This window comes from Erigeron canadensis, chromosome 1 (assembly GCF_010389155.1).
Source record: "Erigeron canadensis isolate Cc75 chromosome 1, C_canadensis_v1, whole genome shotgun sequence".
In the NCBI taxonomy this organism is placed as follows: Eukaryota; Viridiplantae; Streptophyta; class Magnoliopsida; order Asterales; family Asteraceae; genus Erigeron; species Erigeron canadensis.
This window is the reverse complement of record NC_057761.1, coordinates 30,808,188-30,823,135: the sequence shown is the minus strand read 5'-3', so window position 1 is coordinate 30,823,135 and position 14,948 is coordinate 30,808,188. Positions and strand designations below refer to the sequence as shown.

The window sequence follows — 14,948 nt, the reverse complement described above, 5'->3', positions numbered from 1 at the left end:
TTACACCAATTACCAAGTGTTCCATACACATAATTTCATAAGAAAATAGGAGATACATTAGATAGTCAAAGTGAACTACATCAAATACATGACCATTACACCGATTACCAAGCACAACCCAATTATAACAACAACCATCCATATAAAAACACTTTCATAGACTTGTAATTTCCCATTTGCAACATTCAAATCTGACTTTAGAGAAATTCTTTCTTCAAACAAATCATTCTCCATTTCACTTTCTTCTTTCAAGTTTTTCAAGTCAGTGTGTAGTTGGAAGACAAGATCTTTGTGTATTGGGTGGGGACTTCTTCATCCAAGAATCATAATTGACATTTCTTTCTATCATCCTAATAACAAAAATGGATTAACAAAATGTATAGCAGAAAAAAAAGATTTGAACATTTTTCAAAACTTACAACAATTGGACATGACAAGAATCTTCTTCCCGGATTCTTCCTTGTCCAAGATGTACGTGGATTGATTCGATATCCACAATAACACAGTGCCTCACCTTCACGCAATACATTACTACGGTTTCTTCGTGGATGATATGAACCATATGACATTTTATTTTCTAAGGTTTATGTCAAAGAAAAGGGGTATTGGGGAGAGAAAGATGGAGATGATAGAAAGAGGGAAATTATTTAGTTTTAGGTTTTTTATTTTTTTTATTTATTAATACGGTCAAAGTGTGGTGGAGTGTGTTAGGCACGTGAAAGGTGACGAGGTGGAGGCTAAAGTGGCATATAAGCGGCAACAAATAATCTCTTAGCCGGTACGAGTCCCAAATAGAACTGTTTACCGGTTTCATTCCTCATAACAGTCATTTTAAAAGCTTAGTCCTAAAACAGGATTTTGTGACAAGTTTATCTAGAGAACTAGGTGTTTAGGTTTAGTTTAATGGTTTGGAGAGCCAGTGAGAGGACTAGGATTAGTGTAGCTAGGCGGCCTAAGTTCCTTTTTTTTCCATAGGTTGTTTAGAAGTCGTTACTGCCTTGGTCCCATCGAGTCCCTTTCAGGTTTTGGCATTTCTTATCTATATGTATATTTGTCTTGGTTGTTTCTTACTACTTGTTCGAGTTGCCTATTAGTTTGCTACTTTTATGTTGCTTAATATGCTCAATATGGTTGCCTTTGTATTTGTATTGTCAAACATGTTTCTAAGATTTCGGTAGAACGCATGGTTGATACTCGTTTCGACCCGCAAAGTAGCCAGACTCAGGAGACAAGTATTTCTTCTTTCCAGATTCTCGGCAGACAGATATGGTTTTTCTAAACAATTCTCATTTTCCATCTTGCACATCTTTGTGGCCAGAGGTCCATATGGAAGCAGTCTCTCTACCTATGTGTAAAGGTAAGACTGTCTATAGCTTACCTCCCTAATACCCTGCGCAAAGATTGAGTTCTGTTGTTGTTGTAGTATAAATTTGTATTTTAAATTGGATTAAATATTACATTGACATGGACAGCACGTCCAATTCCCCCTTTTGTTTCCCTATTGTATCCCACTCAAGACTCAAGTAATACAAAGTCAACAAGACTCAACGAATCCCACTCAAACTAATATAAACCCTAAATAATAAATAAATAAAAACTGATCGGAAAAAATGGACCGGCCGGCAGGTTTGCTAGATGAAGCACTTAATATGCAACACTCACAAACCGGGCGGCTGTTGTTAGTTTCGGATTGTGTGGAAACTAGCGGCGCGTTCGTTTTACACCACCTAATTAAACGGTTTTTATCACCGTCTTCCGAAAATATCGTCATTTTTCTGGCCTTTGCTCAACCTTTTAATCATTATGACCGTATTCTCCGAAAAATGGTAATTTCTTTCTTGTAATATACACACACACACATATTACATATATACTAGCATTTTACCCACGCACGGTGGTGCTGGTGTTGGCGCGGTGTGGTGGTGGCGGGGTGGTTATTATTATAAAAATAATTAGAGTAGAAGGGGTAGTGTAACTATTTTAGGGGTTGATTGGTTTATGTTGTAATTATCTATACTTATATTATAAAGCAGATTACTTCTAGATTTTCAACATTGATTTTAAATAATCCCCTACAAACCCCTCTCATCTATTCTATATTTATCTAAAATAACTATAATACCCTTTCTCTCTACTCAAATCTCAACCAATCATTTTTTTCTCTCTCCTCCATAAATCATTTATTCCTCCAATTCATTCAAAATCTTTTATCTCAAAAACCGTACATCAATAAATTATAAAAATTGTATGGGTGTTCTTAAAATTTCATGCTCTTTCATTAGAGATGTCATTCAATATACTTTCGACAAATTTTTAGATCTGAGGGCGGAACCCGTACGGCTAAGGCATTTAACTATCATACTCTATCACATATCAACTCCTATAACCTATCATACTCTATGACCTAGGTATCACCCCACCATCTTACCGCCGCAACGCGCGGGTACTTGCTCTCGTTTCATTAAATGTTATTAGGTATTTTAAGTGAGAATGTTTAAATTAATGAATAAAATAGAATATTAATTAATTCATTAAGGGTAGAAATGGGGACATTTTTTATGAGAAAGAGTGTGGAAAAGTATCAGGTAAGAGAATGCGATAATTTTTATAAAGTAGTAGAGATATGTATTGTTTTTTTTTTTTTTAGTATTATTAGACATAGAGTTATAGAGACAGAAAATTTATAACAAATAATGTACCGAATTTGTGTTTATTTGAACTTTTGAAGGGACACGAGTTATATACAGAGTTAGCCGTGTAGATAAGTATTTGTAGATAAAGAGTGTAGTTAATTTTAATGCTCTAAAATGTCACAAAATGTAATACTTGCAATTTGATGATGCGGCAGTCGTAAGAAATGACTTTTCGGTGCTTTATAGTTTGAGCATCTTTTGTCTGTTAGAAGTCAAGGGAAACGGTTTATGCGAGAACAATTAAATATACAAATTTGTTGCTGCTACAGGGATGCAACTTAGCCGTGCAAAGGGAGAATAAAAGATTCATATTTTTTGACATGCTTATGCTGGAGTGTCCAGGTGAGAATATCAGGTGAATGTTGTCCTACTAAATGTTAATCTTTTCGAGCTAGTACGGAATTTGGAACGAGATACTTCTTTTATGGCTTTTTTTTTTTTTTTTTTTTTTTTAAAACAGTATCGTTATAAATGTCTCTTAAGCACCACTTAGTAACTGATATCAGATAATTGTAAGATTGATAAATTTGGGTTTCACGTGTTGATAACAGATGGCGGAGTTGAAGGTGGATTAATTGCTTTGTTTGGTAATATTCAAAAAGCTGTTGAAGTCAATTCGTTAAAGAAAAACATTATAATTATGATTGATGATATTTCTCTTCTGGAGGTGGCTGCTAATGGTTCTACAAAAGATGTCCTGGATTTTATGCATTATTGTCACACATTAACCACACAGTTTGTAAGACACTGTTTGGATTTTGAGTTTTAAGTGCCTTCTACATTTTGCTACACAACATGATGTTGATCTGAATGTTTGTTTTCACAGGGTTGTACAATTGTTACTGTTGTTCATGAAGATATCTATTCAAGTGGAGAAGGATTAACCCTTCCTTTACAAATGGAGTACCTTGCTGACATCACTATAAAGACAGAGCCTTTGATTACTGGTTTGGCTGCAGATGTCCATGGGCAGGTATTTGTTATTATTTTGCTTCCTCTGGCCAGTCATAGTTCAGTAGTCCAAACGCATGACTTACGAAGAAAAGTAATTTTGCCTTTCCGTTTTGTTAAGGAACTCAAAGTCACTAAAAAGAAAGCAAAAATGTAGTCGATGGCGGTACCAGGAAAAAAATTTAGGACGGGGCAAAATTAAAAAATTCATGAAATATAAATCTAAAAGGGGGCAAAATGTTAAAAACATATAGGAAATTTTTTTAAATCCATAAAAAATTTAAAAATACATAACAAAATAAAATTTTTGAAGGGGGCATTAGCCCCCCTTGCCCACCCTTTAGGCAAGCCCCTGACTGTAGTGTCTTGCTGTGAGCTTGGCAATCAAAGTTAATGCGTGTTTTTAGTTTATCCGGTTTATGTGGTTGTAATTAACTAATGAATCTAGCATCCACTATAAGTATTGGTGCAATGTCGACCCATTTACTTATGAATGTGTTGATTTCTTTTATCTCTTGTCAAACAGGTAAAATAGAAAACTATATCTCAAAGATGAGTTGAAGGCCTTTCATAGTGTATTCTCTATGCATAGTAACTGCTATATATTTTATTTAAAAAGTTTCATGTTTGTTATAAGGGAGTAACATCATTTTTCAGATCCATTTGACATGCCAGTTACTTATATGTGGATGATAAGTTTTGGACAGAGTGTTCCGTTCAACCCTACCTGGTCTGTGCCAAAATCGACTGTTTTAGACCTGGACTGTAGCACCCATTACCTAAACTAACTCAAGCCATTTATCTTGTCCGCTTTAAACAATATTACATACTCATAAGTTGTCAGCATGCAGTTGACAGTATTGAACAAGGGAACCACTGATGGATCAGGAAGCTCAAAGGGCAAGATACATAATTTCCGTTACAGGGTCAAGGAAAATTGCGTGGATTATTTCTATCCAGGGAGCTGCTCTTGAAAATATGTACCATTCTGGTCAAATCCTTTTTCACTAGTGTCATGTATTTGCATTCAAGATAGTATTTTTTTTAATTCTAGAATCTAGATGATCTGTAGCTCCAATGAACTAGGGATTGCCGACTGTTTAAACCCATTTTTTGCATCAGTTTTTTGTTTAAGTTGCAAGATAGGTGAAATTAGTTTTTGTTATCAGGCTGGGTGTTTTGTTTGAAGGTCATTTTTGATGGTAATTATTGTCAAGATATGCATTCGGTTGTAATGGATATTGCATTTCAATAGCAAAATTGATGTGTCAATAGATGATGCATGTGTTCATGCATTGTCCCATGTTAGTTTTTTTTTCTTACGGCAAGTTGGATCATACATGAGCCGCTGACCCAGCCGATGATCTCTATTCTTTAAGTGCCCATACTTTTTTCTTTTTTTGGTTACATGTGTCATCTAAACCCAAGACCTTCTCATTACTAAGTCATTGGACCACTTGGATTGAGGGTCATTGATATTGTCCTTTTTGTTGGTTATAAGACTATTAGGAGTAGCCCTTTAAAGGGCATTACCTTACCAAAAAGTGCTTGAGAACGCCATTGAATGCCCCCGGGAGGAGTTCCCGGCCATAAATTTGCCTTTTCCCTTAACATTTTGAACACCCTTGGGGGGGGGGGGGGGGGTAAGGGGATTCCGTGTACTCTAAGAAAAGATGCGCATGACTGGGCCTTCGGGGCATGTTTCGTCAAGTCGTAGTTTATAGAAGATTTTGTTTTGTTCATTATAACCAACTGATTCAACACACCTGATTATAAAGGATTAAATTAATTTTTTATCGAACAAATCAATACATAGCTCAAATCTCAATGAGAACTGATAGAAACTCATGTGTAGTTTGGTCTATAATTGATTCATGTTTTGTGTATTTTTGTTTTACAGAGTCCCGATGTTTGAGTTTGACCACAATGAATTGTTTTACACGTGAAGCTTATTAGTAGTTATCCTCAGTTTTCGCCCGAATTTCTTGCAACAATGCACCATATCTTTATAAAGATTAAAAAATAGAAAAAAGCAAACCCTTTTTTATGGTTGGTTGGAAAACCGAGTCTTGTGAATAGGATCGTTATACGATAAGCATATTATACTCACATGCCATAAAACAACTCAACATCGAGTTTTGCAGGGGCTTGCTCTAATCCTTTGATACTACTGGTAACACCGAGCATTAACACGCCCTCACGGTGTACGACATGTTTTTGGCAGAATGACGAGAACCTCCTGGAGTCCTGGTAGGTCACGTCAACCTACATAAGGAGTAGGAGTGTTTGAGATTGATTATTATTTTCAATTTCCATAATCAATCATTTTGTGGTTCGAATTTCACATGACCGTCTAAGGTTCTGTTATAGACCACATAAGATATTTATACTATGTCATGGTACATGTATGTGAGTATGTTCTTTTCCGGGATCTTGTTGGAGGTATGATATTAATTGAGTTTTAAATATGTTCATTTTCTTGGATTTTTTGTCGACAAAGTACCACAAGTTTGCACATTCTTACCTTGGCCGGAAATACAAGGATCGGATTCTTAAAGCTTACTTTTCATGATTTGTTTTAGTGTAAAAATGTCAATACTTATTTGTTAAATAAAGACCTGACACTTGTAAGTGTGTTAGTTTTAACAATTAAAAAATGTGAGGAATTAGATTCATCAGCTCTTCCCACTTGACTGGCTTGCTTATCGAATCACACCGAATTCATAAAAACACATATAGAACTACGGTAGACTGGTAACAAGATTATCAAAATGACTTGCTCACATTAATAGATAATCTTGGACAATAGTTCAAGAACATCTAAATACCTAGAAAGGTTCTATATAAGAAAACTCCAGGCACAAACAATATTAAGCAACACAAACCGAAAACTGAAATTGGAAAAATCATTATTAGGATGAACATAATATAGGAATGTCCAGGAGAAAAAAGATTTACTGCTAGAGACGGGTGGACTATATGTTTTAATTCAAGATTTGGTTGAATTCCATTCTTCTAAAATCGTTCATTGCATCCCCTCGTATCTTGAAACGTACTCTTCATATCTACAACACTGCTAACCTTGATTTACTTATTTGATATCAGAAACAAAGTCAAAGTCAGCCGTTACGAATCTGCATCCTCATTATTGACCCCATTAGCCCCATGTCGAACAAACTGTCCACGAATACGTGGTCTCTGTTCTGCTAGTCTCTTCCTGCTTTGGTACCGGACCTTCAAAAATCACCAGATAAAAGCCGGTTAGTTTCACTGTCAAAGGTATGCCCGGATTTGTGTTTTCAGGCTTATAATTTGATTACTTCTAACCATGAACCTCTTAGTTTCTAATTTTAAGCAAATAATAACTTAGTTCTCAAACAATGAGTTGTCCATTGGATATTCAGTTTCATACCAACGACAAAAAGGGGAGAAAAAGAATATCTGGCTCCATTTCATAAATTGTCTTCTTAATCCAAACTAAGTCACTTTGGTCATCCACTTATTTGATATAGGGATGATTCCACAAACAGTCAACATACTTCCACGTGTTTACCAACAATAGCGACATACTTAGAGAATTATCAAGAATTACTGTTTGTTTTTTTTACAACCAATCATAGCAGCAATGAGATATATTGGGTAGCTATAAGCCTGTGCTATGATTGATAAATATAATATTACCATGACTGGTAAGAAAATGAAATTGTTGCTATCACTGGTAAACATGTGAAAGCTTGTTTAAAGAAAGTATATACCTTTTTCTCAAAACATCTTTCCTTCCTCTTCTGACGAAATTTATTAAGGGCGACCTCTCGCTGAGTTAAGCGTTCTTGATCCAAACCACTACCTCTTCCACTCCCGCTTCCACTGCCATCTCCATCATTACAAACCTTTGCGACACCATTATCTTTTTTAGCAGGAGCATTATCCATTTCAATCTTACCACCTTCAGCCACCAGAGCAGAGCTGCTTCCCTTCTGCCAACTGCTTCCATTTTCACCATTGCTCTTATTATTACTTCCTGATGCACTACCATAATTAGCAGCATTTCCTTCAGCTGAAGCTGTCAAGACATTAGACACCATATTTCTCAAAGATCCATCATCGGGATCAACCATTTTCTGTTGCTGAAGTTTATGGACATGATGGTGGTGGTGGTGATAGTGGTGATGATGGTGGCGGACTTGCACCTGCTGCTTTGATTGTCCAGCAGTGGTCTTAACTCCATCCCCATCCTCAGCAGCAGACGGGATGAGTGGTTCAAGGGTGGAAGTATGGTTGTGGGTAACGACAAGAGTGGTATTTTTGGGAAGTGGTTTGTTGTCTGGTTTGGTAGTGAAAGCATTGTTGGTAGTGGACCCCATATCATCACTGCCATGGGAACGTTGATTAGGTGTTCCATTTGAATTAGATTGTAAGTTATCAGGCTTTGCAGCTTCTGAGCTGATACCAAGTGGCGAGCAGCTGCCCACAATCCCGGTTGGAGCCTGGTTAGTGTTTGATACAGTGTTATACCTGGCATAGAAATGATCATTAGCACACAAACACTAAAACGTAGTTAAAAGGTGTTTCAGTTCAACATAAAGTGAGTCATCAGCTTTGACATGTTTTATTACCCATTTCACACACTGATTGCATCCTCTACAAATAATATACCTTGAGAATGCTGAATGGTCGGAGTGACGTAAAGCAGTCCGGTCTTGGGCACTAGCTTCAGCATCCTGCACATCTCTTGGCCTCTTCAAACTGAGCTCGAGGGCAGGCGATTCCTTTGAATAATATGAAGATTTATCTTCAATGTTAATATTCTTGAGCAAGTGGTTTGCTTTTAAAGCTTCCATATGGGTATTACTTATCTTGGTGGGACCAAGAGGTTCCTTCTTTGGTGCACCACTTTGGCAACCAAGTTGCATAGCAGTATCAGACTTTTCGCCCCCTTTCTTTGAGTTTGTGTTGTCCACTCCCTTTTTGTTTGTGTTTTCAACCACAAAATTTGAACTTTTAGGCACTCCAATCTCCAAGTCTTTTCCCATTTCAATAATTTCTACAATAGCAAAATTTAGATCTTAACATAATAATGATGCATTTGACTATGCACAACTAACATTCCTTACGGAAAGAAAAACTAACGGGAAGAATAACTATCTATTAAGGCAGCTAGTTTCACATAAAATAGTGACGGGAAAATACACAAGTATCTTTTCCAAAATATGGCAAAATGACTAATTTAAACAGGATGAACTGAACCAAATAACTCTTTCTTATCCATCCTTTTATTATGATTAGCAAAACTTGTTTACTACAACAATAATCTAAACTTTTTGATAAAGTGACTGCATGCTAAAAATGCTTTACATGACTTCCAACCAGTTTATTTTTTAGTTAAACCTTTTAGCTTAACCCATGCGGCCCATTAAAGAGATACATAACCCAAACCAACCCATGTATATTTAATAGGGTTAAGATTACCACATCTTATTCAAAGTATAATGGTGCCAGATTGCTTATATGTCGGACCAGAATGCTTATGAAATATTTGGCACGTCATATGTTGCCATGTTGGTAAATAAGTTATTGGATCTATAGTTCGAATATATTTTCAAATAACTAAAGTTTGTGAAACTCACTAACTAGCTTCGAAATTAAGCAATAGCGATGAATTACCTAGTTTATCATCCTCCGTTAGATCCTCTCTATTGGCAATCGCTAATCGCCAATTGTTCTTACATGTTTCAGGCCTTGCAGCCAGAGCATTGGTATCACGAGGATTTGGTACTTCATCATACAAAGACTTTTCTTGGGAGCTATCAACTTCCACAGCCCTTTTTGGCCAAGAACTCTAGATAATAACAAATATAACAGTATTTAGGGACAACTTAATGAAAAAAATCATCAAATTTACAATTGGAAAATAATCATACAGATCAGGAAAATTCACATATGAAGAAAATAGAGGCAGCAATTTAGATCCGTTATCATATAATTGCTAGGTGATTTGTAGTCCATATTACTTCGATAATACAAGCCACTATGTGTTGTCCTAGTGATATTGTACCATGTTATGTCTTATGTGTGTAGTAATTTTATGTGGTGTACAAGTCACCTTCCCTTATGAATGGGTCAATTCGGCTTGTGTCATGGGTCAATGAGCACATTGAAAAACTTGGCTGAAAGTGGAGTGGGACGAAATGATCCCGCAAGGTCAAAGTATATATTAACGCAGAAAGCCGTAATTATATTATTCACAGATCTAGGGTAGCAATCCCACTGTTTGAAATAAATGACGGATTAATGATTTACAGAAAAAATGAAAATGGAAGAGAAAAGGAACCATTAAAAAGATAACGTGTAGGCCTACTTGTTTAGTGGTGGTAAGACCTCTGCTCTTAGCAGAATAAAAAGTGCCAGAAAGTGTTGAAAAGTGCAAAAATAAAGTAGCGTGCCACGAAATGGATTTGCAAATACTGATTATTGTAAAGGGAAACTAAAAAAAAAAAGCAGAAACTATAGTACTCCTAACAGTTTTAGACATTAGCTCTCCTAAGTCCTAAGTCCAAAGACTGAAAATAATTATTATCCAATGATGGATAAATCGTTATGAGGCTATATAAAACCGAATTAAACATCTTCTAAAATAAGGAAATTAAAACAGATAAAAGACAACCCTTAATAAGTAAATTAATTGGCCTTGGAGGCTTGAACCCCTATTTTATGTGCCTTTGGTAATTATCCCCCCACTTCTGACTTGCATAATTCATATCAGAGTAGTGGTAATATTATTCATTGAAAATTTACCTGAGTTCCACTTCCATTATCGCTGCCACCCTTCGCGTTCAGTTCAATGCTGATGTCATCATCCTCATCACTGCTATCGCTGTCATCACCTGACTCCTGGGCTCTTTTTGATTTTGTAGATTTGCGATCGCGTATGCCACTCACACTCCCACTTCCACTCCCACTACCGGTAGACTGCTGAAACACATGAAAAATTAAAGCAAAACAGAAAAAGATTTCTTTAGTTTCTTGGCGACATTTGTTTGAAAATTTCATATGGACAGACGAGCATACTGGATAAGTAGTAGCTCAAATCTAGTACACTCCACCCCACAATAATAAACATACGAAATCAGAACACACCTGAAGCCGAAGTCCAAAACTTGTCCGATTTTAATCATACATAAGCACCATAACAACTAAATAAATTAACTCACACTGTGACATTTCATCCATACATGCCGCCAGAGGTTTTTTAGCTCATTCTTTCGAATAGGCTTGACTAAAAAGTCAACTGCACCTTTGGATAAACAATTAAAGACTATACCCATTGAGTCATCGGATGACATCACTGCACGTAAAACTTGTTAAGTACAAAAGTTGGAATTTCAAAGATATGTTGAAACCGGAGTTAGTGAAGTTGCAAGATTTCCAAGGAGAGTAGGAAATAAACTCACTTATCACTGGGAGATTCTTGCGGGTAACATGGCTCATGATCTTCGTTAAGAGACCGATACCAGACATATACGGCATGACTACCTCAGTTAAAACTAGATCGATTTGCTTGTTTAGATCAATCAACACTTTCCACGCTTCCAGACCATTTGCCACAGCAGTAACTGTCATAAAGAAATTAATATTGGTCAGTAAACTTAAGAAAACAGGGTAAAAAAAACATTAATCAAGAAATTAATATATCCATGCTTTTTTTCTTGAATGAACTCTGCCTTGGCAATATATCCCCAATGGACAATTTTAGCTATTTGACAGATAAAGGATGCAAAGTTATGAATCATACAATCCAATATTGGGGCTAAAAACATATATCTAAACTTGCAGAGACATAGACTTATGCTCCAAACGATCTATTATCTACAGCAATTGTCTTGACTAAGATATGAACCCACAACTTCTTGGTTGATGGTAGAAACCCAATATTGCTTATAGGCCAAAAGCCCTTTGGTTCTCTTCCTTGATAAATAAGCTAATATGAAAGCGCCTAGTAAAACAAAAACAATTTAAGACTTTAGCTGACATGTTTTTTGATAATGATATTAGATGTTTTCCTCTCTTTATGTTTCGTACAAGTCTTGTTGGAAAAGTATTCATTTTTACTAGTTTTTGTGTAGAAGGAGGAAGTCTGAGAAACCAATTGCGACTTTTAAAGGCAGCAAAGTCTGAATGCATAATCATTTAGAAAGTCTGATAGGTAGATTATTTAACAAGTTTGAACACATGTATCTGTCCAATTTGCCCCTAAAATGTTAAACTAACAGAAGAATTGAGTAACTACAAAAAGCGTCTGTGGTAACGTATCCCAAGTCATGGTAACTACGGTCACAGACATACCTATATAGTAAGTGATGAGTTTATCTTGATAAACAGACAGCTATGATTAATCATACATAAATAGAAACCTTTGCAACCACACTATAAAAATTGTCATTTCTTTTACATGGTATATGTACCACAAGCAATTATTGGCAATTTAAATAGTTATAAACCTTCGTAGCTGCAATTCCGAAGCAAAGCGCTAATAACTTGACGAGTTGAATCATCATCTTCAACCAAAAGAACCTTGAGAGACCTAAGAGGCAAAAAGGTCTCCCATTGAACCACAGGTTCTTGAGGTTGCTGCTGCTGCTGCTGCTGCTGCTGTGGTTGTCTACGCTGGCTTAGCTCCTCGGGCCTAGCACTATTCACATCCTCATTGAGCCTTGACACTTCTTCTTCAGACAACCATTGACCATCAAAACCAGCTTCATTTCTCACTTCCTTAAGCTCCACACGATTATGGTGGTTAAGCTCCGCCAACCCTTTAGTTGCCGGAACATTAGTGCTCACCCCAACACACCTCATTAACAAAATTCAAATAGACTATCGGTGAATAAGGCGTTGGTTTGAGATATTAAAACTAGTTGTTTCCTTGTTGCAAAATGGCACATAATGTTTGTCTGCAAGTAACGAACCTTTTTACGAAAATCTTGCAATAATCCTGCATAATTCACTTGAGGAATCAGCAAGCATACAAAACCATTATTACATAATGTTAACAGTAAAAAATAATCTTTTGTCTTACATATTTCTTAAAAGCTAAAACTCATTATGTTCTAAGAGAAATTTAACAAATAGAACTATTTATAATTACAGTAAACTATAACTAGATATTGCACACATATACATACATAATTCATTTCAATCTTCCTAAAAAAAATCCTTTTTTTCTGCTAAAATTTTGATGAAAACCAAATAAAATAAACGTTACAATAACAATAAAATCTTGCATAATATTTAATTAAATAAAAACCATAACAAAACTAATAAAGATCCAAACTTTAACTAAAACCAACATCAAAAACATCATTTCAAGCATACCCTTTACTTCAATTACCATATATAAACCTATATATATATATATATATACATATATACACCATATAATCCTCCACAATTTTCAAGAAAACTTAAAAAATTCCAAACTTTAACTAAAATAACTTAAAAAATATTCATTTCAAGCATACCCTTTACTATAAGTTGACTCAATTACAACTACAATATAGATATATAAATTTACCGTAAATTCCGGAGAAACAGAAATCCGAAAAATTGGGCCAAAAAAAGTTCCAGGCAAGAGGACTAAATATTGAAAAAAGTTTGATTTAATTTAGAAAGTAAGTGGAAGAAATTTGTTGGGCAGATGAAGATTTTTTTTTACATATAATGAGAGATAGTTTATTGTTATTATAAAGGAAAATTTTGGGATGTTGAAGAAGAAGATAATAATTAAATTATTTTTATTATTCGATTTATGATGATGACGTGGAATTAATCAAGGGTGTAGGATATGACACGTAGGATGACACGTAGGAAGATCAATATACGGGCTGAGAATTGTTTTGGGGCGGATTTGCGGATCTTTTTAGATCCGATTGTGTGTGGACACGTGGAAGCCTGTGTGGTTAGTTAAAGGTTCTTGTTTTACTTTTTTGGGGCCAGGATTAAACGATTAGATAACGGAGAGGTAACGGAAGGGTTGCTTCCCGTTATGTTTGGGTGGGAAATTCTGTGATTATTGACGAAAATAGCCTTTTGTAACAAGGTGATTAATTTGCTAGATTTGTAAAAAAAATTTAACATTGGTGGTTGGGCTAAGCGGCATGCCTCTTTATCGTCTGATAGAGATCGACCATGTCACCAGCACAGTCAATTCGAGGGCATGATTGACAGTGGAAATCCCACTATCGTTTTAAAGAAAACTAGCTAAATTCTGATGTATTAAGTCATGATATATCTATACTCTTTAATCAATTAACACTTTCTTTTTCTTTATTTTTTAATTTTAAACTTTTAATAAAAAACCCATAATGTTTTTTTCAAACAACTTTCTTTTATCTATATCTGACTATATTATAAAACAAAAAACCTCTAAATTTTTAACATTGAACTTAAATTTTCAATATTGATTTTTAGTACTTCTCCAAAATGTCCCTCCCATCTATTCTATATTTACGTAAAATAACTATAATACCCTTTCTTTCTCCTCAAATCTTAACCAATCATTTTTTTTCCCTCTCCTCCATAAATCATTTTATTCCTCTAACTCTTTCAAAATCTTTTATCTCAAAAACCGTATATCGATAAATTATAAAAATTATATGGGTGTCCTTAAAGTTTCAAGTTCTTTCATTAGAGATGTCATTTGATATACTTTCGATGAATTTTTAAATCCGATGGGGGAGCCCGTACGGCTAAGGCATTTGGCTATGACACACTATAACATATCATCTCCTATGACTTATCACACTCTATGACCTATCACCCTCACCATCTGATCGTCACAACGCGCGGATACTTGCTCTCGTAATTAATCAATATACTTAAAATACCCTTAGTTAAATAATCTGTAACATCTATCTCTCAACTATTGAAATAACTGCACTCTCATTTTTTTTACCAATTATCTTGATATCAATGACCACATCACCACCACCATCCGTCACCACCATTACCCCACCGCTACCACCGTGGTCTTCGCATCGTACGGTGTCTTTTGTCTAGTACTCGTATAAGATTAAAAAGAATAGAGAGAATGAGTTGAGTAAATGTATTTTTGTCAGATTTTAAACATACTTTTAACAATAATTAATAATTTTTTAGAAAAATAATTATTGTGCTTAATTAGTATGCTTAAAGATAGCTTTAAAAAGAAGATCAAGTCATGTGACAGAATCAAAAATAAATATAATAAAAGAGAATTAGTGAAAAACAAGTATCATATAATGTATGAAGTAGACCTATTTTTAGACATAT

The 14,948-nt window shown here is 35.2% G+C and overlaps 2 protein-coding genes across 4 annotated transcripts; one reads left to right on the top strand and one right to left on the bottom strand.

Annotated features, from left to right (window-relative positions):
• Positions 1–1,517: 1,517 nt before the first annotated feature.
• On the top strand, positions 1,518–5,386 carry LOC122584663 (elongator complex protein 6). Of its 2 annotated transcripts, none has more exons than XM_043756709.1 (6): positions 1,518–1,826; positions 2,963–3,035; positions 3,245–3,432; positions 3,520–3,666; positions 4,489–4,765; positions 5,293–5,386. In XM_043756709.1, exons 1-5 carry the CDS (start codon positions 1,611–1,613, stop codon positions 4,522–4,524), a joined length of 660 nt encoding a protein of 219 aa, XP_043612644.1. In that variant the 5' UTR covers positions 1,518–1,610; the 3' UTR covers positions 4,525–4,765; positions 5,293–5,386. The 2 variants fall into 2 exon arrangements, with proteins under 2 accessions (XP_043612644.1, XP_043612643.1); XM_043756708.1 differs by having other exon boundaries at positions 1,522–1,826; positions 4,496–4,765.
• A 1,128-nt stretch (positions 5,387–6,514) lies between these two features.
• LOC122585889 (two-component response regulator-like PRR73) lies at positions 6,515–13,346 on the bottom strand. 2 transcript variants are annotated; one of them, XM_043758005.1, is made up of 9 exons: positions 13,213–13,346; positions 12,143–12,633; positions 11,096–11,257; positions 10,856–10,989; positions 10,440–10,616; positions 9,309–9,483; positions 8,301–8,688; positions 7,400–8,159; positions 6,515–6,878 (listed from the first exon to the last, which is right to left on the bottom strand). In XM_043758005.1, the coding sequence occupies exons 2-9, from the start codon at positions 12,495–12,497 to the stop codon at positions 6,771–6,773; spliced, it is 2,259 nt and encodes a 752-aa protein (XP_043613940.1). In that variant the 5' UTR covers positions 12,498–12,633; positions 13,213–13,346; the 3' UTR covers positions 6,515–6,770. The 2 variants fall into 2 exon arrangements, with proteins under 2 accessions (XP_043613940.1, XP_043613941.1); XM_043758006.1 differs by having other exon boundaries at positions 10,440–10,613.
• Between the last annotated feature and the right edge of the window lie 1,602 nt (positions 13,347–14,948).